Here is a 26,308-nt window from a genome sequence, read left to right on the forward strand (position 1 = left end):
CACGGGCAGCCTAAGAGACCCAGCCCCCCAGCCACATGCTCCCCTTCTGAGGGCCATGGCACCCGAAGCCCGCCGCGGGGGCTCCGCCAGCCTCCTTCCCACCCAGAGCATCTCTGTCTCCTGCGAGTGGGCCAGGCTGGGCCTGGGGGGAGTCTGCTGGCCGAGGGCTCACAGGAACTGAGTGTTTTTTCAGCAGAGAAATCACAGCTCCTCTGCCTTTTATCGGGGGTTCTCCTGACTGTTACCCCACAGATCTCCCCGTGCACACAGGGAGGAGATGGCTATTGGCCAGCCAGGAGAGAGGCCTCACCAGAAACAGCCCCACCGGGAACTTGACGGTGGGCTTCCAGCCTCCAGAACTGAGAGCATGGTCCGGCGTCTGGGTTGCCGAGTCTGCAGGGCTCTGGTACTGCAGCCTGGGGCATAACAAGGATAAGGTGTTTGGTCTTTGTCCCCGGTCCTGACACAGAGCTTCCAGATCCCTTGGAATTCCCTGAGCTGAAGACAACAGAAGAAGGGTGTGGGGGAGGCCAGGTACGGGGGTGGACAGGCAGAGCACTTAACGACGGCACGATGGTTACTCGGGTTTAAGTCCGCTTCTCCCCGACGAGTGTCCCCCGTGACCTAGAGTCACCCCTCCTCCCGGCACAGAGAGGGCAACACTTAACAAGGGAAGGCTCCTTCTCCGTGCAGACGTCCCTCACAAAGGGGCAACTGCTCCGCTGTTGTTTCTCAAAATAACCCTTACGCCAGAGGCACGTTTTGGGTGGCACCTGCTCCCCTTCAAAGGCCAAGCAGTGTCACTGAGGAGGCTCCAAGCCCCACAGAGCCACCCAAGGGGCCCAGAGCCCGGCAGCAGTCAAAGCCGTGGAAAGTTCCGTTCAGGACCGTTGCACTGGGGACAAGAGACCTCAGTATAGAACCAGCTCAACTCCCAGCGCAGCCTGGGAAGTGGGGCTTTCCAGCCAAGGGGCAGGTGGGTGGAAAATCACCAAGTCCAGGGCTCTGGCTGAACCGGGATTCCTGGCGAAGCAGGGCCGGGGCTGGGGGCTCTCAATAAACTGACTTAGCAGGATTCTTGCTAAAACTGGGCGATGCAAAGCCAGACACAGGAGTCCAAAGGTCGAGGGGGAGGGACTTCGGAGGAGCCTGACTAACACTTGCCAGGAAGGACAGACTCACGCCTCTGCACACAGGAAGTGTTCTCCAAGGCTCCGGGCAGGGCAGCAGCAGTGGTGCCGGGGGACGTTCCTTCAGCGCCGGGTGAGCGTGCTGACGTGAGGACAGACGACAGACACTACCCCAAGGACGCTGCCGGGGTGTGGCACCAGGAAGAAGTCGAGGGAAAGGAAGGCGGGATGGGGGGTTGGGGACCCTGGCACAAGGGTAGGAGGGACAAAACGGGGCTCCAGGGACGGTCCCCAGGAAAACACAGAACAGAGAGGAACCGCGCTGTCTGTGGAGGAGGCTACAGCCCCGTCAGGGTGAGAACCTGCCTAGAACCACGGCCCTGAGGGAGCAGTCACCTCCAGGAAGGAAACAGCAGAGGACCTTCTGGCCCAGCTGCAATGCGGGTCGCAGGCAGCAATGGAAGCAATCAACACTACTCCAAAACAGGGAAGGGATACAACCGAACTGGGAGGGGCTGAGGGGTGGCCCAAACCCTCTCTTGGGGCAGAACGTCAGTAGGTATCACATAAAGCTTAAAAATAAAGCCTGTCATTGAGAAACACGGGGGTAACACCAAAACAGAACAGCACAGCACAACACCCAGGGAAGCTTACAGAAGTGAGTTCTCTGGCCTTTGCTGCAGGAATGGGGAGGAGGTGGGAGGGGCAGGGGTCTGCTTTCTCACGGTCTGATCTGGAGTGTAATTTAAGGCTTTAAAGCTGTGTTCACCCATTGCTTTGCTACAAGTTCAAAATGCAGGCAAAGCTGCTGGACTGGGGGAGGGGACGGGGCAGGGCCTGAGCTGCGAGCCTGGCGGGGCCCGAGAGCCCAGGGGGCCAGAAGCTCAGGCCCTCACCACCGCTCTTGGGTAGAGTCTGGATCCCATCAGCCCGTTTTACTCCGTCTAAACCAAGGCCCAGACCCGCAAGGGGACTTCCCTGGAGTAACACAGGGAGGCATGGCCTTGGGGACCCAGATCTGCAGCTGCAGGGGGCGTCTGGAACAAAGCGGGAAAGGGCTTCCAGTGACATACCTCTCGGTGAACGGCTGCTTCTCCCCACGGCAGCAGGCAGCCCGCTTTGTCCGTAAACAGGACAGCACCTTGGGGCAGAGGAGACTGTGCAGTAAGAAGTCAGGCGTGACTGAAAGAACAAACTGGGGGGAAATCAAGACAAACGCCCTCCCCTAGTCAGCCTGGGACCACGGGAGAGGCAGGAGGGGCGGCCCCTGGCCAAGGCTGCAGGGCGGCTCTGGGGGCAGGGACCGCTTTCTCACGGAAACGCATAAATGGACAAGTCAATCAGGGCACGATGGGGAGTCGGGCACCACCCCCACCCCAGGGGCCTAAGGGACTGAGCGTGTCGATGGGGCGGTGGGGAAGCAGGTGGGCTCGCCCGACCCCCAGCCCCTACCCACACAGCCGAGCTGCCCCAAGGACAGTGACACCGAGGCCCAAGGAGGGCGATGGCAGAGGCCACCTTGTGACACCTGGCCAACCCCGGTGCCTCCCCACCTGGGAGCAAGTCAGTTGTTCAGATTCCTGGAGCCAGTCCCCCAAGGACCACGCCGAGGTGCAGGCTCCCAGGTGGGCCAGATATGGGCCCTCAGGCCACCCTCCCGGGTGATGCACCCAGAGCTCCCTCATTCTGTCCCACATCCTGCCCAGTCTTCAGGGAAACTCTCCCACGAGTCACTGTCCTCACATCCCAAGGGACAAGGCAGAAACAGGTGAATGAGAGCCACCTTAGAAGCCTCATCCTGGGGGCGGAGTGGGGGACGTTGGATGGACCTCACCTCCATCAGGAAAGCGGAATTCCAAAGCCCCTGCCGGGAGGGGATCCCCACGTGTACAGCGGGGCCTTTCTTATTCTTCTCGGAGCTGGCATTCCGGAGGAGGGATTTGTGGGTGGCCAGGGACTGGGGACAGTGTCTACCCCGTCCCAAAGTGGTGGGGCAGCTCCCAGCCTGGTGGCTTTCATGGGCTAAGTGGGGAGAGGCTCAGAGGAGTGGGGTCAGTGGGGTGCACACCAGGGCCTCGTCCAGCTCAGGGGCAGCCCCGCTAGGTTGCTCTGAGGCTCCCACCAGCCAGCCCCACCCAAGGCCCGCGCCCAGCCCAGCCCTGCTTCAAAACGCAGCCCCCTGCTACTCTTGGCCGGATGTGTCCTGCGGTCGCCGTCCTGGAGCGGCCGGAAGGCCTGCCCTGTGGATGCTGCCCGTGTCGGATCCCCTGGCGCCATCTAGAGGAGAACCTGGGAAAAGCAAGACCACCTTCCCTAGGGCAGAGCCTGGCCTCGGAAGCCCCCAGGTCCTCAGGGCCAGAATCCAAGACCTCAGAAGCCCCTCCGCTGCCCAGCAGAGCTATCAGCAGGCCCTGCCACCCACCGGAGCCCCAGCAGGCCAGCCTGTCCTCCCGTGTCCAGGGGCTCAGAGCGGCTCCCCAGCCCCCAGGCCTGAAGCACTGCGCCGGGACCCCCAGAGCTGCTTACTGAGTTGTGGGTCATTCTTCAACGAGTGCTGAATACAAGGTCTGACCGCCGGCAGCAATTCCAACATCAGAGAAGAGGGAGTGTAGAAGCACTCCCACCTTCCAGAAGCTTCTAGACGCACCTTCTCCCACCCTGGAACTGTCTGCCCCATGCCACCCTTACTTCATTAACTCCTATTCCAGGTGCTGCCAAACATTTCCTCCTGGAAGATTTCCTGGCCCTTAGCCGGGTGACCTCAGTGTGTTCTCACATGGAGCCCCCACCTGGACTCGGATCATGTATTTCTGAGATCGTCAGGTCAGCGTCCACATCCCACCAGACTGGAACAATGTGACAACTAAAAGCACCAGCTCCAGCCCCTGCCACCCGGGCCGGCTCTTCTCCTGCCCCTGAATTCATCATGTTCCAGCGAGGCGTGCCCCCAACCTCAGCCCTGCATCCTGGCACAGGCTGGCCAGGTCCCCCATGTCCCCCCAGCCCTCCTGACCCTCTCTGGACCCCATGCTGTCCCCACCACCGGAGTCAAGGGTTCCCACTTCCCTGTGTGTAGAGCAGCCCCGAAGCGGGCCCCCAGTGGTCCACTCCTCCAGAATTCAAGCCCTTGTGACCCCCCAGTGCTGGGCCCAGTTTGTCTGTGAGGCCTGTTGAACACACGTGAGTGGTAGTACGTCACTGCCAAAGCTAGGCTGTAGGACCCCCGGGCCCCTGCCCATCCCTGGATCTCCTGTGAGGGGGTGAGCTGCCTGTATGAGAGGCCCCCGTGGGGAGGGACCTGGGTCCCCCAGCATCCGGCACTGGCGCCCCAGGCATGAGGGAGGCTTCCAGCTCCAGAGGAGCCTTCAGATGACCAGCCCCGCCCAACATCCTGACTGCAGCCTCCCGAGATGCTAAGCTAGGGCCACCCAGCTGAGCTGCTCCCAGATTCCTGACTCCCAGAAACCCTGGAAGACAATAAACATCTGTCAGTTAGTTTCAGGCACTAAGTTTGGAGTTGCTTGTTGCCCAGCACAAACAGCAAAATACCCTGTGTCAAGGCTTTTCTATGAACTGTAAGGATGTCTCCATTTCCTCATAGCTGCTCAAAGCTCGCTTGTGGGGAGCAGCAGACCACTCCGGCTACATCTCCACAGCTTAGCTCCCAGTCTCCAATGAGCTACTGCACAGGTCCATGCAATGAGCAGCCACAGGGCACCTGGTCCTCCTTCACAGCACACTCTGCTGCCACCAGCTGTCCTGGGGAGGCAGCCCTTTCTTTTACTAGACCCCTGGCTCTTCTGCAGGGAGTCAGTCCCTTGCTGGCCTCAGTACTGTGGCTTCAGCAGAGCTGACCAGGCACCAGACCTGGTTTTTCCTGTGGGAGAGCGCTAACCTCCTGACTGCAATGATTGACAGGGACAGAGGTGACTCCAGCTGGTCCACTGAGAAGTGACACAGAGCACTTGCCAGGCTGTCAGAAAGGGGTTCTCAGGAACTCGTACCCACCTCCTTGCCTTGGAAGCATGCCTGTGGCCTGTTTCTCCAGGACATCCATACTTTCCTGCCCTCAGACCTGTTCTCAGGCCTTTGGACTTGGGTCCTGGACTAGAACTACACCACTGGCTCTTCTGGCCCTCCAGCTTGCAGAGGGACTTCTCCGCCTTCAAAACTGAAAATAAAAATGCCAACCAGAGGTCCAGGACCAAGCTTCACCCAGCAGTGGACAGGGACTGGCTCCTCCTGCCAGGAACCCTGCCTAAGCCTCTAGTCCAGTCTCACCCACCAGGGGCAGATGCCAGAAATAAGAGAACAACAATCCTAAAGCCTGTGGAAGGAATCCACACACACAGGCCACACTCTATCCTGGGACTGGCTGGACCCTGACCCTTGGGTGACAAGAGAGGAGTGCACTGCTGAGACGCACAGGACGTCTCCCAGAGGGCCACCTCTCCAAGATTGAGAAACGTTAACTAACCTATCTAAAGATACAAATAGAAAGACAGACAACATGAGGCAGCAGAGGAGTATCTCCCAGGCCAAGGCACAAGACAAAATCCCAGAAGAAGAAATAAGTGATTAGGAGATAGGCAATTTATCTGAGAAAGAGTTTACAGTAATGATGGTGAAGATGTTCAGAGAACTCAAGAGGAATATAGATGCACAGAGCGAAGTTTTTAGCAAACAGTTGGAAAACATAAAGAATACCCAGAGCTGAAGAATAAAACCACTGAAATGAACAACACACTAGAAGGAACAAGAATAGATTAAATGAGGCGGAAGAACGGATCAGTGAGCTAGAAGACAGATTAGTGGAAATCACCACTGCAGAACATGATAAAGAAGAAAGAATGAAAAGAAATGAGCATAGTGTAAGAGAACTCTGGGACAACATGAAGCACACTAATATTTGCATTACAGGTGTCCCAGAAAGAGAAGAGAGAGAGAAAAATTTTTGAAGAGACAGTAACTGAAAACTTCCCCAACTTGGGGAAGGAAACAGTCACCCAAGTCCAGGAAGTGCAGAGTTCCACACGGAATCGGGATCGACTCAAAGAGGAACACACCCGAGGCACACAGTGATCAAATTGACAAAAATGGAAGATAAGGAGAAAATTTTGAAATTAGCAAGAGAAAAGCAACGAATGACATACTAGGGAACTCCCATGAGGTTATCGGCTGACTTTTCAGCAGAAACTCTGCAGGCCACAAGGGAGGGGCACGAAATATTTAAAGTGATGAGAGGGGAAAGCTTACAATCAAGAATACTCTGTCCAGCAAGGCTCTCGTTCAGACCTGACGGAGAGATCAAAAGCTTCACAGACAAGCAAAAGCTAAAAGAATTCAGCACCACCAAACCAGCCTTACAACAAATGTTAAAGGACCTTCTCTAGTCATCAAACCGCAAGAAAAGAGAACAAAAAGAAGAAAGAGAAAAAAAAAAAAAAACTACAAAACAATTAGCAAAAGGCAATGAGAACATATATATCAAAAATTACCTTAAATGTAAATGGATTAAACACTCCAACCAAAAGGCACAGACCGGCTGAATGGATATGAAAACAAGACCCATATATGCACTGTCTACGAGACCCACCTCACAGCTAGAGACACCTGCAGGCTGAAAATAAGGGTATGGAAAATGATATTCCATGCACACAGAAACGAGAAGAAAGCTGGAGTAGCAATCCTTACATCAGACAAAGTAGATTTTAAAATAAAGCCTGTTACAAGAGACAAAGAAGGACACTACATAATGCTCAAGGGGCCAATCCAAGAAGAAGACGTAACAAGTGTAAATAAATATGCACCCAACCTAGGAGCACCTCAATACATAAGGCGACTGTTAACAGACATAAAAGGGGAAATTGACAATAACAAAAATAGTGGGGACCCTAGCACCCCACTTCCGTCAATGGACAGGTCACCCGGACAGAAAGCCAGTAAGGAAACACTAGAGCAGACGGACTTGACTGATGTCTGTAGAGCATCCTGTCCGGAAGCAAGAGAACACACCTTCTTCTCAAGTGTGCACAGAGCATTGTCCGGAATAGACCACATGCTGGCCCACAAAGCAAGCCTCGGTAAATTTAAGAAAATTGAAATTGTTCTGAGCATCTTTTCAGACCACAGTACTATAAGGTCAGAAATCAACTACTAGAAAAACTGCAAAAACTGCAAACACGTGGAGACTAAGCAACCAGTGGATCACTGAGGAAATCAGAAAGTACTTTGAGACAAATGAAAACGCAAGCACAGTGATCCCAGACCTCTGGGACACAGCAGAAGCCGTTCTCAGAGGGAAGTTTACAGCGACACAAGCCTACCTCAGGAAAGGAAAATCTCAGGTAATACCATGTACGGTCTGTAAATAAACCCCAACGCATTCAGTATTCTGTAGACATGAAAAATCAAATTTCTGATGTATTAGCAGTTTGGCAAATGGTGCCCACACTCCAAAATTTGGGGAGTATATACCAGCATGTGAGTAGTGGCTAATTCTTTCCTGAAGGGTCTCGGTGCAAATCTGCTCCATCCCAGTGCTGTGATGCTGGGTGAGCTGGTCTGTTCCTGCAAATGGGAATAAACAGTCGTCCTGACTCACAGGATTGTCCTGAAAAAATGTGAAAAACCTCAGAAAACTGCTGGCCTGTGCTTGTGGCTGATGCTGCTGTGATCAGTGGTATTTTAAGGGAATTTTTGGCTAAAGATCGGAGAAGCTTACTTTCTCATTGCCAGGTGCTAAATTGGAAGTGATTTTTCAGAAGTAACTCAAGCACACGTTTCAGAACTCCAAGAAACCAAAACACATTCAAAAAGGTTCTCTAACCGGTCAGCCTTCATTTTCTATTCAATTAAAGAAATAAATAACTTGAGCTGTTTCCTCCACTATCCGTTCTTCAGGCTCCTTCCTTTAATGCTTCAGAAGCTCCCAGCACCGCACCCCAAGACCCTGTCTTAGGACCTGCAGCATCTCTGGGATGAGGCACCAGCTGGCTCCCACCTTCCCTGGGCGGATTCAGTTTTGTTCTAGACCCCGCCCCGAGGCCTGGCCTGCAGGAGGCCCCTCCAGACTGTCACCTGCTCCATCTTTTCCTCCTGAGTGTTCAGCAAGGTCATGGACAAGCCTGCCGTCCTTCCACCTGTTCCAGGGGTCTGGGCTGTCCCGCGGGCCCTCGCGTGGCCTTGAACAAGGCGTTAGCATTCACCGCACCCAACCCGTGTCCCTGGCCCCTGCCGCAGGTGAGCGAGCACTTGGATAGGTCCTGGGTCCACTCCCCTGGGTTTGGGGTGTGGCCTTGCCCCTTAATTCTCTGATGGATCCAAGAAAGCTGTGACTGTGCAGATCTGCGCTCGGGTTGGCCACGGCGGCCTTCACTGAGACACAGAAGGCTGGAGGAAAGTAGCAGCCCTTGTTTGCATTTGTAATCATGTATCTGACAAGGGACCAGCGTCCTCATCTTCAGCCCCCAGGGGCACAGAAGCCGCAGACCTCACCGGCTGGGACAGGCGGCCTGGGGCTTCACAGCGCCAGCCCCCTCTCCTCTGCTTCTGCCTGACTGTGGGGCTCCAGGTGGGGGCAACCCCAGAACCTGGGCTTGACAAAGGAAGTGGAGAGAGAGGAGGAGGGCAGGACCAGGCCCGCAGGGGCACAGGTGTGGGCAGCACAGCTCAGAAAGGCCCAGACCAAGGCGGGGACCTCTCTCCCTGCGGTGCTGACCTGAGACCCAGCACCCAGACTGCTCTGTCCTGCGACTGCCTCTCACAGCTTCAGCCCCATAACCGGAAGACGAAGGGGCGGGGAGAGAGGGTCTCCAAGACCATCCGTGGATTTTTAATTAAACTTTTTATTCCGAGATAATTGTCGATTCCACCCAGTTGTAAGAAATAATCCAGAGAGAACCCCAGTATCCTGCACCGTTTCCCGCAGCGGTGATATCACAAAACTCTGGGGGTCCCTCCCCCCCGCGCCCACCCTTACGCTGCCTTTCACAGCCCGCACTTCCCTCCTGCCCCCACCCGCCCGGTGCTGCGGGGCCCCGCCCTCTGGACCACCCAGCGCGCCGCTCCCCACTCCCTCCTCCCGAGGCCAGTCAGAGGGTCACCAAGAGCCTGCTCCGCTCCCCTCGGCCGCTTCACCGGCGACAGGGGCCTCCCCCACTCCGGGATTGGATGCGAGAGGACCGGGTGGGGGCGGGCGGGGGGACCCCAGGAGGCTAGGTTCCCAGCTCCGGCAGAGAGCAGCCCGCAGTGCACGCGCCGCTGGTCCGCGCCCGAGAGAACCTACGCACAGACCTGGAGGGCCGGCGGGCGGCGCGGAGGAGGAGGCGGCGGCAGCAGCAGCAGCAGCAGCAGCAGCAGCAGCAGCGGAGGGGGCCCCTCAGGATGTTTGACAGCTCGCAGTATCCCTACAATTGCTTCAATTACGACGCCGACGACTACCCGGCGGGCAGCTCCGACGAAGAGCAGCGGCTCACACGGCCCGCGTACAGGTGACCACGGGGCTGGGGCGGACCCGCGGGGGCTGGCGACCCTCCTCCGCGAGGGGCCGGGACCTGCCTGGGACTGGGACGAGGGACCCAGCCTCCGCGGGGTGAGGGGAAGCCCCCAGGTGCAAGGTGTCCCCGACCTAAGTAATGCCTTCCCGCCGTCCACCTCCAACACCCCAAGGCGCCCTGGGGGAGGGGAGAGCAGAGAGGGTCCCCGCGGAAGCGCCAGCGCGGGACGGGCTGACGCGAGGGCGCGGGCGAGGAGGAACTCCAGCCGCGCTCTGGGCAGCCCTCCCTCCGCGCCGCGTGGCCTGAGCGCCCCTGTCCGCAGCTACATCGCGCTGATCGCCATGGCCATTCAGCAGAGCCCGGCGGGCAGGGTGACCCTGGCCGGCATCTACGACTTCATCATGCGTAAGTTCCCCTATTACCGCGCCAACCAGCGCGCCTGGCAGAACTCCATCCGCCACAACCTGTCCCTCAACAGCTGCTTCGTCAAGGTGAGCCCCCCCGCCCCCCGGAGCAGCCTCTGGGCGCCCCTGGTCTAGTGACACCTGGGCCGAGTCATCCCTGAGCTGTGGGGGGAGGTGGCACTTGCACGGCCGTTTTTGGAACATTCAGTCTTAGCAAACTGGTCGGCCTCCAGCTGCTCAGCCCCAGGCCGAGGCGTCATTTCAGGGCTGTCCAGGGCTCACCCTGACGCCCCACGCGGCTCGGGCTGGCAGACAGCCCGGCGCTGAGCCCCTCGCGCGCTCGCACAGGTGCCGCGGACAGAGGGCCACGCGAAGGGCAAAGGCAGCTACTGGACGTTCGCCGGCGGCTGCGAGTCGCTGCTGGACCTCTTCGAGAACGGCAACTTCCGGCGCCGGCGGCGGCGCCGCGGCCCCAAGCGCGAGGGGCCGAGAGGAGCTCGCGTGGCGGACGCCGAGAGGCCCCCGCGAGCCCCCGAGCCCGCCAGCGCCAGCGCGCAGGAGCCCCCGGTCCCCGGGAGGGCGGAGCACAGGGACCTCAGGTTCAGCATCGACTACATCCTCTCCGCCCCCGACCCCGTTCCTGGGCTCAAGCCGCCCTGCGCGCAGGAGAGCGCACGCCCCCGGCCGGAGGCCCAGCAGAGGCACCTCCACCTCTGGACAGTGTGAGCGGGGCTGAGGCCAGCCCCCTGCAGGGCTGGCGCCCAAGCCGCCGGGGGCCTCCGGGGTGATTTCAGCCCCACGTTGAGTGGAGAAGTGAGGTTTTGCCGCGTCCTACAAACTTCCACAGACTCGGGCTCGGTGCCGAAAGCAGCTGGGTGGGAGGGAAAGAGGGTGACCTCGTGAAAGGGGTGTGAGGGTCACTTTTACTCAGAGCCACGTTGGAAATCTTGCCGCTTAGACAGCCACACCCGGAAGCTGCCAGTCAGCTGAGTGCACAGGCAGTGAAGTCAACAGGCACCTCCCGCACCCCCTTCTCCAGCCAAAAATGGCAACAATAAAGTGCAGACGGTCAAGCCAGCTCCTCATTGATCCTGTGAATGTTGCCCAAGCTTTTTAACTGTGTCCCTGTTGTGGACGATGTGACTGAAAGTGACAAATGCATCTTGGGTTGTGGGCAGAATATTTGATGATTGTTTAAAAAAAATCCATGGACTTTTTTATACAGGAAGGGAGGAAGGAAGAAGGGAACGGTGGGAGTGGGGAAGGGAGGGAGGTCCAACCGTGGGCTGGCGTGGGGGCAAAGCACACTTTTCTTTATTCTTCTGAGCAGGGAGTAAGCCCTACTCATGCACGTTGCATCCAGCGGATTCCTGAGAAAACAGACATCGGGTAGCAGGCAGCTGATAAATCCCTGCTACGCTGCGAAGTGTGCAATTAGGAAGTGCACAGTTACAAGCTTTGGAGGTGCGCACACTCCATTTGAAATGCAAATGATTTAATTACTGTGTAGAGATGGGCATTTAAAAAAACACAATTATGCACAGTGAAACTATCTGACCAACCTTACCATTTTTCACCAGCCCAGTTTTGCAGAGTTAATTGCTTTCCATGACTTAATTTGAACATTAGTATGGATTACACCTAATCTGATTCACTAGGTGACAATGATTGGCTAATTTTGTAAATGACAAAAACACACCCACGGAGGCTGCTGTCTCGACGAGGAATTACAGTCTTGTTTTGTGGGAATGAAGACGCTGGGGCTGGGGTAGATGAGACGGACTGAATCGCGCAAGGGACGCATTCACGCTTGGCTGCATTTCCCATTCACAAGGCCAGGCATCTCCTTAAGTTGCACTGTTGCTTCCTTCACCCACCCTGTGAGTTGCTTTGAGAAGAGGGGGGAGGGTAAGAAGTGTGTGGCCCCAACTCCAGAGACGGGCACTGTTGTGAGGCATCCACTCCTGCCACCAGCGCCCCCTTGGGCCGGCCAGGCCGACAACTGCAGCCTCTGCCTGAGGAGAGGACAAGGGCCCATAACATAGAGGCCACTTAGCCTTTGCAGGCACCCAGAGCAGCCAGTGTCTGTGGGTGCTCGCTGCCAGCCAGGCACGGAGCTGGGCCCCGGATGCCAGGCGTCTCCCGCCAGCACGCCAGCCCGGGGAGGGGGTGCTGGGCGCCTCACCCCACTTGACAGATCGGGACCTGCCGCGCCACGGGCCCAGGCCTGGGGCGCAGTCATCTGGCTCTGGGGTCAGGCTGCTAGCATGTGGCTTCCTCGGGCATGGCTGTGCCTGTGCATCCTGGGCGAGTGGGGTGTCTGCCTCGTTCCTGCTCTTTACAGCCCTTTGTCAGGTGTGCTGAAAGCCTCGTTTTAAGTTATACCATATATTAACCAGACGGTGATACAACAGAGGTTCTAGACGTAAGCATTCGGCACACAGAGTATCTGAAGATGTATTTTTCTGCTACCGACCGAGCAAATAAAGTTTGCATTTTGAGTTCTCTTTCTGATTTCCTTCTGGTGATTGAAGCCTCACTGAGACAGGAAGACTCTTTGCCGTGAGTAGGACAATCTGTGGAGGAGCCAGCCTTGCAGGGAGACGAGGCGACTGACGCGCACGGTCCCACGCAGACGCCCATGGCTGCCAGAGCCAAGGGGCAGCACCAGGCGGTGAGATCTGTGTGCTGTGACGTGTAGTATTTGTTTTGCAAAGGATATCAATCATGTTTTTAAAAGCAGAGGGACATTTTCAATTTGCCAGCATGTGATATCCTGCGACTTGGGAAAGGCTCCCGGCCCTCAGAGTGAATGGCATTTAATAGCAAACAACACAGCAGGGTGAGGGCTGGTCTGACCTATTCAAATGTCGCCTCCACCACGCACACCTGCCCAACGCAATTATAATTAAATACTCTGTACCTCTCCTGCAAATCCGCTGATTGATCACCGATACGTACATCACCACCACATCACCCCGAGCAGATGTCTGCCACACGCGTCACGGATCACAGGTTTCCATTAACAAAGTTGGGAGGCTGCACGTGGGAGTTCAGCGAAGCGAGAAATCTCCATCGTGCGGCGCGAGATCCAGGCTGGGCAGCGTCCAGCTTGCAGACTGTGGGGTGTCCCTGTTCCCAGCAGCCGGGCCAAGCACGGTGCTCAAGGGTGAGGGAGGGGCAGCATGGGGAATCCTCCTCACCCAGCCTCCCTGGAGAGGGACAGAGTCGCAGGATGGGGGCACAAGTGGGTCTGTGAGTGCAGCCTGGCTGCAGGGGAGGGGTCCCTCCTCTGCCCCGTTTCTGACCTCTGGGGCAGAGCATCCCTGTGTCCCCCCAGAGGGGCCTCCCTCAGCTGACAGTGCCATGCTCAGACACGTCCCTCTACCAGCTGAACAGGACTCCTGGACCTGCTGCCCATTGGCCCCTGGTCCTCCTCCGGGCAGCAGAGTAAGGGCTTGGCTTCATTTCTCTTCACATTCTTTCCTCTCCTGCATTTGCCTGTTCTTTCTGACATATGGAACTGCAGGGCAATCACCTCCCATGTTCTGGTACTTAGCCTTGGTTAATGTGGCCTCCATGCTGGCTGACTTGCTTGAGCACACACCACAGGACTCCTGGTCTTATCCCCAAGCATTTCTCCCTGACCTGCCCCATCCTGAGCTCACGAAACAGAGTTCAGGGACCCGAGACCCAGAGGCAGGGCAGCTGGTGGGCATAGCTGGTGAGGATGCTGCACGGAGGTGGGAGGGGTCTTCTGGAGCCCCCTCAGCACCAGCCCTCCTTGGCATCAACCAGGCCTTGGCCGGCTGCCCTAGAGTGGCCCTCAACATGCCACAGTCCTGGCCTCCCTGGGCAGGAGTAGGGGGGACACCAGGCTGGGGGTCTTGCCAGCTGTGTACCCTCAGACTGCTCACTTGCCCACTAGAGCCTGGGGTTCTTCACCCAACACAGGCCTGCACACATGCTGGGGCTTAGCTGAGATGTCACGGGCTGGACCGGTGGCACTGGACCAGGTCTGTGTCCTGTCTCATGCCCCCTACGCCCTATCCCCTGCTCCAGGGCACCAGGACCCAGCAGGAGAGGCATGGAGGGGCACTGCCTGGCTGAAGGTGCCCCATGGAAATCGGTTCCCCAGGCAGGCAGTCCTCTGGGCACCGCCCCTCCTGAAGCAGCCCCCAGACCCCTGCTCCTCCCCTGGGACCCTGCCACTGCCTCTGCCTCTGGGCACTGCCAGCTTCCTCTCTCCCAAAGGGCAGGACTCGTCCCCCAACCTGCGCCCACAGGGCCTCCTGCTCAGGAGTCAAGCAGGACTCCTCCTTTGCCTTGGTTTCTCCATGTGAAGTGAGGTGCTTGGTGCTGCACTGGGCTGGGAGCAGAGGCACCCCCAGTCACCACCCCTGGGGCTGGGCTCCCTCTGAAACTCCTCTGGTCCCGCCTCCCCTGGGGCCGGCTTCGGCTGTGTGGGTACAGACCCAGCAGGAGTGAGTTTATCTTGACGCCAGGACCCTGGACTCCTCCGCATAAACATTCTACATTAGGAGCCCAGACAGGCCTGTTTCTCACCAAAGCATAAGCTGAAAGCAGGCCTCTCAGGCCAGCCTGAGTGCTGGGGGCCCCGGCAGCGGGGACACAGGGGCCCCCTCTCTCCTCCCACCCCACATGCCCCTGTCTTTGCTGGCCCACCTGGGCCCCCTGGCCCCTAGGCCTGCACCTCCCAGTCTGCCCGTCGTCTGCCTAGCCCTCCGTGGGTGTGTTCTGTGTGGGGTGAGCGCTTCCCACCCAGACCCTTGACCAGCTTTGATGAGACCCCCTTCCTGGCCTCGTGGATTTCGGAGCTTCTGGTCACCTTCAAATCTAAGAGGCTTTGGGGGCACTCAGGGAAGCCCCCGTGTCCTCTAGTCTGTGGGTACAGAGGGGGCTGGCTTCCCCTTGGGGCCCCGAGGGTGAGCGGGAGGGAGGCCCATCTGCCCTCACTGCATGGTGCCTGGGACAGGGGAGGAGGCCCCGCAACAGACTGGGAGACCAACCCCACGGCAGTGCCTCCCACCCGGGAGCCCGTGAAGGGAGAGGAAGGGGGCAGAACTAAGGCCCCCACCCACCAGCCTGGAGTCGAGAGGGGTGATCTCCCATCAGAAGGGAAGCCGACACTTTGCATCAAGGTGACTGGACTTTGAACAGTCAAGTGTCCGAGGCTCTAGTCCCACCTGGAGGGCGTTCACGGGAGACGAGGTCTCCTTGGACGGAAGACGGCTGAAATGGGAACTGGGGAGGGGGAGGGTTTCAGGGGTGCCCCTATCAGACCGAGGCCCCACAATAACCGGTTAGGGGGAGGGTGTACATGACAGCAACAGGGCCACAGGCGCAGACCCCACGGCAGGGGAGGAGCAGGGAAGGGGCACGTGCAGCCTGTTTGTAGCCGCCTTCCTGCGCAGAAGATGGAGTTGTTGCTGCTCATGCAGGTCTCCCTGGGCTGGGGCACGTCCCTCCCAGAGCAGCTGGCTGCACCCACAAGCCCCACACAGTCGGAGCCCAGGCAGACGGTCGTTCTGATAAAACAGCAGCCCGCCTGGGGTTTCTCAGGGTTCTCCGTGCCTGGACCCTTCAGAGCACTCCCAACCTTCGAGGCCTTGTGAAGTCAGGGATTCCTTGCCCTGGTTTTGCTGTGCGGTGGATTTGAACTCAGGGGTCTGACCACACCGGCCACAGTCTGTCTAGAGGGCCAGGGTCATTGGTCGAACAGGACTGTGGCGGTCAGGGGGTCATTCAGGCGGACGGGTCCAGGGTCTCCACACCCCAAGCCCCCACCCACTCTGTCCACCCATCCCCCTGAGAGGTTAAATGTCATCACACTCCAGCCCTCCGTCCCCTCCCCTTGTCCACCAACACTCGGCACTGGAGCAAGTTCGAGGGGTCCGAACCAGAAATTTGAGGTCTGGAGCCGGTGCAGCCTGACCTCCAGCCCCCTTAGTCAGGGGTAGTCAGCCCACGGGGATCAGCCTGTGCACCGCCCCCCAGTAATTACTTTAGGAGGAACCCTGGAAGTACACAGTCTATTACCTGTAATTTGATTTTGCATTCAGCCAAATTAACAGTCCATAAACATTTGCAAAATTGTAGTTTTCATCCCGTTAAAAATACCAAGTGCATCTTATGTAAATGGACCTGGAACTGAAGGCACCGCTGGTCAGGCTGTTGCTGAGGACAAATTAACTGTCCTCACGCATCTGTGCAATTACGTTTCCCCAGCTTTGGGCGACTTCGGGCCCAGGGTCCAACAAGATGTGAACTCACTCAACTGAAACTCACGGTATTAGATTTATAATAAACTGAGAGAGGTCGCACAGCTTTGCCATTTCTAAAACAGAGAGGAAACTGAGTGAGAACATTGAACTTCACCCGACTTTACTCTGCTCTGTGCTGAATGTGAGTAGGGGCTGGGGGCACCGGGTCCCCTTCCTGGGCCCCTGCCCGGCTACCACCTGCCTGCTCACTGGTCACATCCACACTGCTCTCCAAGTAGCCTTGTCCTCTGGGGCCGTCTCACCTGTTCCCCTGCCTCTCCACACCCAGAGCTCCCCACGATTGCTTCTTTTCGCCCGAGGGTGCCTCACCCACCAAACCTACTCCATCCCAGGTCGAGAGTGAGCTAGAAAAGTGAGTCCTGGTGTCCAGAGACAACACTCTCTGTTCCTGAACCGGAGCAAGAAGAGACGGTTCAGATCAGCCTCTCTGAAAACGCTGACAGGACACACTGGGCTCCAGGTGGTGAGGGAGTCGGATCTACTCCTGCGTCAGGCGCTTCATGTCTGTCTCCACCCTCAGATGCAGCGGTGAGCTGCAGACCGCATGGCCCAGGCATGAGAGACACCGCAGGTGCAGCGAAGGCAGTGCACTGAGGGCCTGGACGGGCACAGGACCCCTCCCCCTTGACCACAGAGATCCATGCAAGGAGGGCCACATGACCCCAAAACAACAGGATAAACCCTGTCCTGGCTTCTGCTGGAACTATGGGGAAGGAGCACTGTCTGCCTACAGAATGAGCCTGGCTGAAGGTGACCGTCTCACCACTGCCCAGAGCAGCCTGCGGGAGGATGAACTGCACAGCCGAAAGCAGAGCCGAAGGCCCTGACAGCACCAGAAGCGCCCAGATCTAGCCATGCCTGAAGCCATTGCTTTCCATTGACTATACCAACAACACTCTACTGGGCTTAAGGCAATAGAGTGACTTGTGATTCTGACACTTCCAAACAAAGGAGTCCTGATTCATACAAAAGGTGTTTCGATATTTGCTTAACAATAGGGGATAAATGTGCAAAACACCTGCACGAGCCCTACCTACTCCTGCACTTGTGCCCGCCGCTCACGCTCCCCCGCAGTGTTCCCCGGCGTCACCTCTGAAACAGCAGCTGCACCGAGTCCACCTCAGGCCCGCGTCTGGGGACTGGCCACCTTACTCTGCACCCCTCCCCCACCAACACACACATGCGGAAGTCCTGTCTGCCCTGGGGCCCTGCCCAGCGCGGGCAGAAAGGGTTTCTCCTCCATCAGCTCAACCATCTGGGGCGCTCTGCGTGCGTCTGCATGCTGGCACACGTGGGGCCGTGCCTGCACGTCTGCCAGGTATGTGCCTGTGCGCACTGGTGAGTGCACACGTGGGTGTGAATGTACACTGTGTGTGCACGTAGGTGAGCACTGCACATGTAAGTGTGCTCACGTGGGTGAGCTCGTGTGCGTGTGTCATGGTAACACAAACATCTTTTCCAATCCTTTACATGCTAAGAAGTGTATGAGCTCCCCAGGTCTCACAGGAAGGCTTCCTCTGCGGGGGTGCCTGGTGGGGGTCCCTGCCAGGTCTCAGGGCGCCGCTCAGGGGCTGCCGTGAGACACCTCTCAGAGCAGGGGTGGCAGGGCTGGTGAAGAAATTAGCGCCGCTGGCTGTAAAGGTCAGAACATAAATCACAGGGAAACGCCAGATGCCTTTTAACCCTGACTGAGACGTAATCTGGGTGGGGCCGCGGACCTGGCACCTGCTCATAGAACCTCAGAAAAATCACATCCATAACCACCTCCATCTGACAGCCTCTCACGCGGCGTGGAAGCCTCTGCTGCCTCCCAGGAGGGAGTGCGTGTCCAGCATTGGGCCCTGGGCCACCCGGCTTGTGTCACAAATGGGATCCGACCGTGAGAACTTTCCAAACGTCCCCTGGGGTCGTCCCTGATGGTCCAGCGTGGTCTCCTCCAGACAGAAAGTTCAGCTCCACCTGCCACCCTTCCTCCCCTGCAGCCCCTTTTCTGCCCTCTCTGTCCAGGCCCCAGCGCCTCTGTCTGACTGTGGCTGCCGGCCCCCAGCAGGGCACGCTGATCAAGGCCGAGACCCTCCCTGGGGCCGCCGGGCACCCCGATGGCTGGGATCCGGCCCAAGGCCAGGGCTTGAGCAGTGGCACGTTGGGGCTCTGGGCCGCATGTCTGCAGGGGCTGCGGGTACATTTTCTATACTCTGTCCATTGAGGTGACACTCGCAGTCTGTTACATGTGGTGAAACCTAAGCATTAAGACCACCCTTAAAAAACACAGCCCTGTTTGGCCAGTTATTCCATCTTAGAAAAAAGTAATTTTTCATTGTTTAACATTCCTGCAACTGCAGTAAATAAGTGTTCCCTCACCCGGTCTCTGTCTCCAGAGACCCTGACCAAGTCTTCCTCCCCAACCCAGAGCCGGGGGTCCTCCAGCTCTCCAGGCTGAGCCTGCCTTCCTGGCCTTCTCCCCACCCTCTGCTTGGGCACCTTCCCCTCTCAGCTTTCTAACTCATGTTTGTGCTCAAGACTCAGCACTCAGGCTGCCTCCTCCAGGAAGCCTTCCTGGACTGTCCTGGCTGGGCTGGAAGGTGCCGAGGACCCCACCGCCTGCCCTAGCAGCTCTGACTCCAGCGTTCTTCCTTCCTGCTTTGAACACAGCACCCTCTAGAGGTCCCCGATGTTCACCAGGGCGGATTCCATAAAGCCCTCAATGGCTCTTGAAAGTTGCCGCCCCTCCCTGTCGTGACTGCAGGTGATGGCGTTGACTGTAAACGTTACAACACCCCTCCACTCCTGGGATAAACTCCCCTTGGCCACGACATATTTGTCTTTTTATAAACACTGGATTCAGTTTGATAGGATTTTGTTTAGACTTTTTATATCTGCGTTCATGAGGGAGATTGGGCTGCAGCTTCCCTCTAAGGACGTGGTCTGGCTTTGATAATGAGGGAACACTGATCTGATCTTACAGGATGAGTCCGAAAGTATTCCCACCTTTTCAAATTTATGAAGAATTGGTGTAGAATTTACATTTTGGTAGAATTGTGGCCACTGAAGCCACATGAGCTTTCTGTGCAGGAATGGCTCTAATTACTAATTTGATTTCTTTAATAAACATAGGGCTAATCAGGTTGTCTGTTTTTTAATGAGGTTTGGCAGTTTGCAATTTTTAAGGAATTTGCACATTTCACATATGTTGTCTGATTAATGAAAATGGTTCCTAATATTCCCTCAGGACCCTCCTAATACTCAGACTCTGCAATGACGTCACCTCTCTCCTTCATGACGTCGGGGCCAGCTGGACGTTAGTAGGTGTACCCCAACCCCCACCACCCTGTGACACCTCTTTTTATTCTAAACTGTGTTTGCTTAAAAATGTTCGGATACAGGGTAAAATGTGAACTACCCTGCTCACCCTCCCTTTGTATCCGTCAGCTCCTGCCAAGAGAATGCCGAGAGATGGCTACTCCAAAACTCAGCAGCTCAAGCAAAGAGGGCGCAGCAGGGCTGGGCTCCGCCTCAGCCTGAACTGTGCTTGTGCTGCCCTCGCTGCAGGCTGGGCTCAGGCTGCTGTCTGCATTTTCTGGGGTTCAGACCACCTGGGGAAGCTCCTTCTGCAAAGGCCTCAGAGGTGCAAGAGGGCAGCACGGATGCAAGTCCTCCGCCGGCACCACGTCCACACATCCTGTGTCCAGAGCAAGTCACACAGCCACAGCCCAAGTCCAGGGCCGGGAAGGGCACTTCCCTCGGGGAAGTGGGTGTGCATTTCTGGACAAGTTACCCACTTCAGCCACTTCCCCACAATCCCGAACCCCAAAGGCAGGCGCCCTGCACACTTTGTGGGCCACACACATACACCTTTCTCGGCAGATACAGACCTACAATTCTACCCAACACTTGTTAAACAAATTGGTCCTGCTCTCCACACCCCAGCAGTGCATCATGGACATTGCCGCACAAAGCCTGTGTTGCCCACCCTCTCCCACCTGTGTTACCTGCGGGGGGCTGACTCCTCCCTGATTCCAGGGAGTCTGAGAGGTGCAGCTGTGAGCACTGGACGCTCAGCAGGGAGAAGGCTGAGGCCTCAGGGGCCCCGGTTACAAAAGTCAGGGGAACCTGGCACAGCTCACATCACGGGTCCTGGGGTGGGGGGGGACGAGGGTGGGGCGGGTTGGGGTCAGTGGTCGCCCAGGGAAGGAGGGAGGGAGAGGTGGAAGTGATCGCTGGAGATGTGGGGTTTTTCTGAGGTGATGAAAATGTTCTAGAACTCCATAGTGGTGATGGTTGTTCAACGTTGTGAACTGTGCCCTTTAAAATATTGAGTTTTCGTGTTATGTAGATTATCTCAATTTTACAGCTGCACACACACTACCTGAGCTGGGGTGCGAGCCCTGCTCAGACCCTGGGCCACAGAAAACAAGAGCGCGTCCCCGTCTAGGCGTCCATTTCCTTGTGCTGAGACTGGGACAACAAGCCTGACTCACAGGGCTGCTGTGCTGAGCGGGCGAGATAAGGCACAGAGCTCGGGTTATTGCACTAAATAAATGAGATAATGCCTGCGGTGTGACACGAGGCTCACCAAGCGCAGCCACGGACAACACGTCACCTGGCCCGCTCCCATCACACCTGTGGGTGATTAAGGCCTGACACCTGGGAGGCGGCCTTCATCTTACCTGCCTCCACCCACAGCCGCGCCCGCAGCAGCCTTTGTGCTGAACACAGTTACTTCCTACAGCCTCAGCCCTGAGCCCCTCCCCACCTCACTCACCTGAAGGCAGCGAGTGTCCACCTGCTCCCCCCCCCCGCCGACATTACCCAGCCTGCAGCCAAAGCAAGGTGGCTGGGACCAATCCCCACCACTCGGACCACCTTTTCCCTGAGTGCGCCCCCCCCCCCCGCCCCGCTCCGCCCGGAGCCAGGCTCTCCTGCACCTGGAACAAAGTTCAGCCCTGTGCCGCGGCCCCACCAGGCCAGGGTCTGCTCCTGTCCCCACCCTCTCCTCTCCCTCCCTCCCCACCTACGGACTGCAGCCTCCTGGCTGTTCCTGCTCCAGGGCCTTGGGACCACTGTCTCCTGGCCTGGAATGGTCTCCACTCAATGCCATCTGTCCAGTGGCCTTCCTGGCCACCCGACCCAGCCAGCAACCACCCCAGCGGCTGTCTTCTCCCGTTACCTTGTTTTTCACTGCACTCCCCAACATGCTTTGTGATGTTGTATTGTCTTAATTATAGTACAATTTTCTGGCGTTTGTCGTCCCTCTCACTGGAGTACAGGCTCCACCCACAGATGAGAGCTTCCTCCGCGGCTCCAGACCAGCGCTGGCTCATAGCAGGAGAGGCCCGCCCGTAGGCCAAGCTACAGCGGCCTCTCTAGCCCCAGTTTCCCAGTTCGTGGAAGCACAGCCCGTCTTAGCGCTCCAGGTGCAGCCCAGGTGTCTCTGCACCAGGGGTAGCGATGTACTTGGCAGGGACCCCTCTCAGCACAGAAGCTGAGCCCGGCTGAACTCTGGGGGATAAGCAGCTTTCCCTTTGCGTCCACTCTCTCTCCGCGGACCTCCTGCGCCTGGGCCTCAGGACGCCTAAAAGCGCGACATCCTCATCTGCTCATCCGGCCTTGCAGGGACAAGAACGGCACCTGAGTCTCCCACAGGTGGGGCCCGGGGGTGCGCGCCCGCACCTTGCCACCAGGTGGCAGCAGAGCGCCAGGGATGGGCCGGTCAGCGGAGCCGGGAGGCTGGGCGGGGGCGGTAGTGATCCGGACCCCGCGCAGACGCCCCCTCCCTGGTCCAGGCCCCGCCCCGTGGCCCAGATTCTACCCCGCCCCACGGAGCAGGTCCCGCCCCCACAGTGAAAGGTGCCCAGGTCTGGAGCCCAGGGTTTTCCAGGACCACCTCCTGAAGGAACGTGTGCACAGGGCAAGATGGAGCCGGCGGCGAGGGCGGCAGGTGGGCTCTGCCACCGAGCGGGCTTACCCGCGGCCGGGCCTGTCTAGGGACCTGACACTTGCTCTCCTGGAATCGTTACCCGGAAGACCCCGTTTGCGGAGCAGGGCACTGACACCTAGAGGGCCTCCAGACGTCTCACCGAACACCTGGGCCACAGGCAGAGAAACGGGGGGGGGGGGGTGAGCTGACCCCCACCCCCGACCGGTGCTCTACCGTGGAGTGAGCTGGCCCCTCGCGGGCACCTCTGGGAGACTGAACGCCCGTCACCCTCCCACACCCAGCTCCACTCCGGCCTGAGCTGAGACACGGCCCAGATGGCCTCTCTGGCCCAGCACAGCTCCTCCCCACTTCCTCCCACTGCCGCTCATGGTGGTCCGATGGGGGTCCTGTAGGACGGCTGTCCAGTGGGACTCCAGGACACTGGCCCTGAGAAGCAGGCACCGAGATGTCCAGCTTCTGTTTGCTCTCGTGTTCCCTGGTCCCTGGCCATCCCCAAATACCCTTTCAGGGTCTCTGAGTGAACATGAGGCCTGTCATTCCTCTCCTGTCTGAGGAGGGGTTTTGCTCAGACCTCAGGCCCTGGCTGAGGCTGGGAGAGACGCTTGCACGGCTGCCTTGAGGGGGTCTCTCAGTGTGGTCCCCCCAGGTGCCCCTTTGAGGGAGCTGCAGAGTTTGGAAATCCACAGACTGTCTCTAACCTGTCTGCCTAGTGTTTTGCACTGAAATAAGCCTTGGTCCTTTGGCATAGCATGCAATGTTTCCATGAAATCTTATTTCAAAAACAGGAGTGTTGAAGCAAGTTTGAGCTTGGGTGGTGCTGTTTGGGGCTGTGCCCCCATATCCTGGTCGGGGCACCCTTGTGGTGTCCCTCTGGTTTTAAAGGTATCCTCATAGAAATGTTAAAGAAAGCCACCATCAGCCACTAACACTGTGTAAGAGTGAATTTGCTGGGAGTCTGGAGGATGCCAGCACTGCAGAGTGGGGGTGCAGGGCTGTCCCAGAGCCAAGGGGAGGGCCCTAGGGGTGGGTGCTGTCAGGAGGGAGATGCAGGGCAGGGCAGGGGCCGGGCAGACCCACATGACATTGTCCTGAGCTCGGCATCTGTCCTGGAGCCCTGCCTATCCCTGAGCCCCAGACCTCACCTCGGATGACCGAGGTGGGGATTGAAGGATCATTTTAAAAGGTAAAGTCATGACTATCATACAAACTTAAAATGCATCAAAGATTTTACTGAACTCAGTGAGGACATCAGGACAGTAGAACCGGCTCTCAGGAGAATTCAAAACCCCCCACCCGTGGGAATAAGGGATGTGAAGGGCGTCCGCCCGCAGGTGTGATCCATTGCATTCTGCCAGACAAAATTAACTTGGCTTCTGTGGACACGAGTCATTTACATTGTTGTCAGTTTTCCGTGAACCAGCACACACGGGGCAGAGAGAACACAGTTGGGATCCATCCCAAGTCTTTCGCAAAGGCTCCGCCTAGGCCAGGCCACTTGCTCCCTCCCACTGTCTCCAAAGCAAAGGCTCCGAAAGCCAAGCCGGTCCCCTCTCTGGTCCCTGGACCTCCCTGCAGCCGTCTGTCTGGCCTCCTGGCCTCCACAAGGAGCCTCAATCTGGCCCTGGACCCTCCTCCTGGGAGGGGCTGCCCGCCTGGCCTTCCGGTTCCCAGTGTCAGGTTGGGAAGGACCTGGCTGACTGGGCTTGAGCCCCGACTGTGCTGTGCGGTCTCAAGAACCATCCATTCCCTGCCTGAGTCTCCACTGAGTCTGCAAAACGAGAACGGCACAAGCACCCACACTGCCAACGGGGTGGGGACACGGTGCGCGGGGAGGTGGCCCGGAGCCAGCTGGGCGCCCGGTTAGAAGAGGGCAGTGCCGGCCCCCCGCCCCACCCTGCCCCACACGCCCAGCCCACCTCTGGGTAAGGAGCCCCTCCCCTCCAGGCGAGCCTGCGTGGGCCTCCCTCCCTCCTGCCCACAAGACACAGCTTTCGAGTTTCTTGGAAATAAAACCCAAATGCGTTGCCCCAGCATGCAAGCTCCCCTCTGCCTGGCCTGTGATGCTGTGGCCCCCGCTCCACCTGGACTGTCTTGAGTATTCAAGGTTGCCCAGTCAACATCCATCCTTCCCCACCCCCAGTGCCCACAGCCCGCACCCCCTCTTCCCAGCGGGGCCACAGTTCTCTCACCTGTCACAAGCTCCCCTCCCTCAGAGTAGGCTGGACGGACGCAGGGGCACAGGGGTCTCCCCTGGCTTTGGAGACTCTGGACTTTTCTCTGTTTTTTCCTTTCCATTGTCTAGGCCAACACCTCCACTTCTTGGTGAGAGGCACACAAGTCTCCAGGCTGGAGTTTAAGGGGGAAAACTGCAGGCCCTGATAGATCCCTAATTTCACGGCTGAGTCAAAGGGAGCCCAGGTTTTCCTTCCTCAGCCGTCTAGTCACCAGCCCAGAAGTGCTGGGCGTGCAAACACCCTGAAATGCACTTGGTGATTCTGGAAGGCTCAGTCGGTCTACAGTCCCGGCTAGTGCTTGTTAAAACTCCATGCAGACTCCCACATCAAACAAAATTAATCAGTAACAAGCAAGATGCTCTGAGGTCATTTCCCAGGCCGGTGACTCCAGGCGGCCCTCTCTGACCGGCCAGCCTGTGAGGCATCCAGAATGCTCCCGGTTTATCCGAGCGCGGGGAGCTTGACACGAGATGTTTGCCTGTGGCTGAGTCACGGGCACGGACCATTCTACTGGACGTGACCCGACTGGCCTGGCGGGCGGATCAGGGCCCCGCCCCCTCTCCACGGTGGCTCCTTTGCACTGCCCTCTTCTTTGGCTGGCACCTCCCCCTCGGCCCCGCACTGCCCCTCCGTCAGCACCTGGCTCACGTCCTTCGCCGCAGTCGTAATCACACTCCCGTGTTTACTTCCTTACTTGGTGCCACCTGCTCCCCAGCAAGGCCGTGGGGCTCCCTGCCCGCACCTCACCACGAACTGCCTGTGCTCAACACGGAGTCGGGAGGATGCCCCCGAGGGAGGAGCGGGCCAGAGATCAGGCCAAAGGTCCCGCGGCCGCCCATGTCAGAGCCAGGGTGGAGTCCGGGTGATCTGGCCGAGTTCAGCTCAACTCCGCTCTTCCCTTCTGTGTGAAGAGACACGTTTCAAAGCAGATACATTCGGCTGATAGTGACAGCAGCCCCACCCCTGACTGGCCTCCGTGGGCCCTCCCAACCAGACCGGACGGTGAGCGGGCGGGCGGGATTCCAGGCGGCTGCCTGGCCACGCGACACCCCCCCAGAACCTGACCCCCGGTCTCCTGGCTCCGCCGTGGGATTTGGTGTCACCCCGGGGTGGCGACAGCCCCACCTGCTTCTGGGTCACGGCTAGACCGAGGCCCGGGGCCCACCCGCTGCGGTCGCAGGCTCCGGGCGGCCCAGGTGTGGCTCTCGGTCAGGGGCAGTCACTGCTGTGTTGTTACCTGTCTCTGTGGGGACAGGAGGGGGCTTCTGTCTCCAAAACAGTTTTTACTCTTGTGTTCCTTCCTACCTCAGATGCATGGTGTGTTGAGGTGCACGAGCAGTATGTGAAATGTAAATCAGCTGTGTCCTGTGCCCAGCGCCCCTCCCAGTCCAGCCAGGGGCTTACCCGGTGCTCTGACCTCCGAGCACAAAGCACGTCTGATTGTGATTCGCTTGGTCCTAACCGCTCACCTGGTGTCACACACCAGTCACCATCTGATGTGGGCTTCTGTGTCCTGTTCGTCCTTCCCAGCAAATTCCGTGTCCCCTCCACTCCCAGTGAGGCCTCTTCACTCAGAGTATTTTGAGTCCTCTGAGACTGCCAGTAAACATCTGTCATTTTCTTGGCTGTGGCCGACTCTACTGTTGCCCGGAGTACTGGCTTCACATCCCAACAGAGAGGTGAAATATTCCAGCTGTGGCAAAAGGCACAGGTATCTAGGAATCAGCAGACTAGAAATGTGCCAGGTGTTTCTAAAGAAACTGTTAAGATACTGCAAGCAAAGTTAGAAGATAGTCAAC

General features: G+C 58.0%; 2 protein-coding genes across 16 annotated transcripts in view; one reads left to right on the top strand and one right to left on the bottom strand.

The window, feature by feature from the left end:
- The window catches only part of LOC116657485, a 32,618-nt gene that overhangs the window by 687 nt on the left and 5,623 nt on the right, over window positions 1-26,308 (bottom strand). Inside the window, exons 3-7 of one of the 14 annotated variants that reach the window (XR_004312595.1) lie at window positions 25,979-26,202; window positions 24,465-25,410; window positions 2,204-2,271; window positions 1,183-1,311; window positions 311-416 (exon numbers count right to left, since the gene is read on the bottom strand). Coding sequence is in view for 9 of the 14 variants with exons in the window: in XM_032459801.1 (XP_032315692.1) it covers window positions 311-416; window positions 1,183-1,375; window positions 2,204-2,271; window positions 21,505-21,531 (394 nt within the window). In the remaining 5 variants the exon portion in view is untranslated. Of the gene's footprint in view, window positions 1-310; window positions 499-1,182; window positions 1,376-2,203; window positions 3,420-21,504; window positions 21,971-24,464; window positions 25,411-25,978; window positions 26,203-26,308 lie in introns of those variants that run through there. The other 13 variants (XR_004312594.1, XR_004312592.1, XM_032459796.1 and 10 more) reach the window with 13 other exon arrangements.
- Window positions 9,392-12,376, top strand: FOXL3 (forkhead box L3). 2 transcript variants are annotated; one of them, XM_032459805.1, is made up of 3 exons: window positions 9,392-9,622; window positions 9,951-10,119; window positions 10,381-12,376. In XM_032459805.1, the coding sequence occupies exons 1-3, from the start codon at window positions 9,516-9,518 to the stop codon at window positions 10,756-10,758; spliced, it is 654 nt and encodes a 217-aa protein (XP_032315696.1). In that variant the 5' UTR covers window positions 9,392-9,515; the 3' UTR covers window positions 10,759-12,376. The 2 variants fall into 2 exon arrangements, with proteins under 2 accessions (XP_032315696.1, XP_032315697.1); XM_032459806.1 differs by having other exon boundaries at window positions 9,951-10,033.

The sequence above is a fragment of the Camelus ferus genome, chromosome 18 (genome assembly GCF_009834535.1).
Source record: "Camelus ferus isolate YT-003-E chromosome 18, BCGSAC_Cfer_1.0, whole genome shotgun sequence".
Lineage (NCBI taxonomy): Eukaryota > Metazoa > Chordata > Mammalia > Artiodactyla > Camelidae > Camelus > Camelus ferus.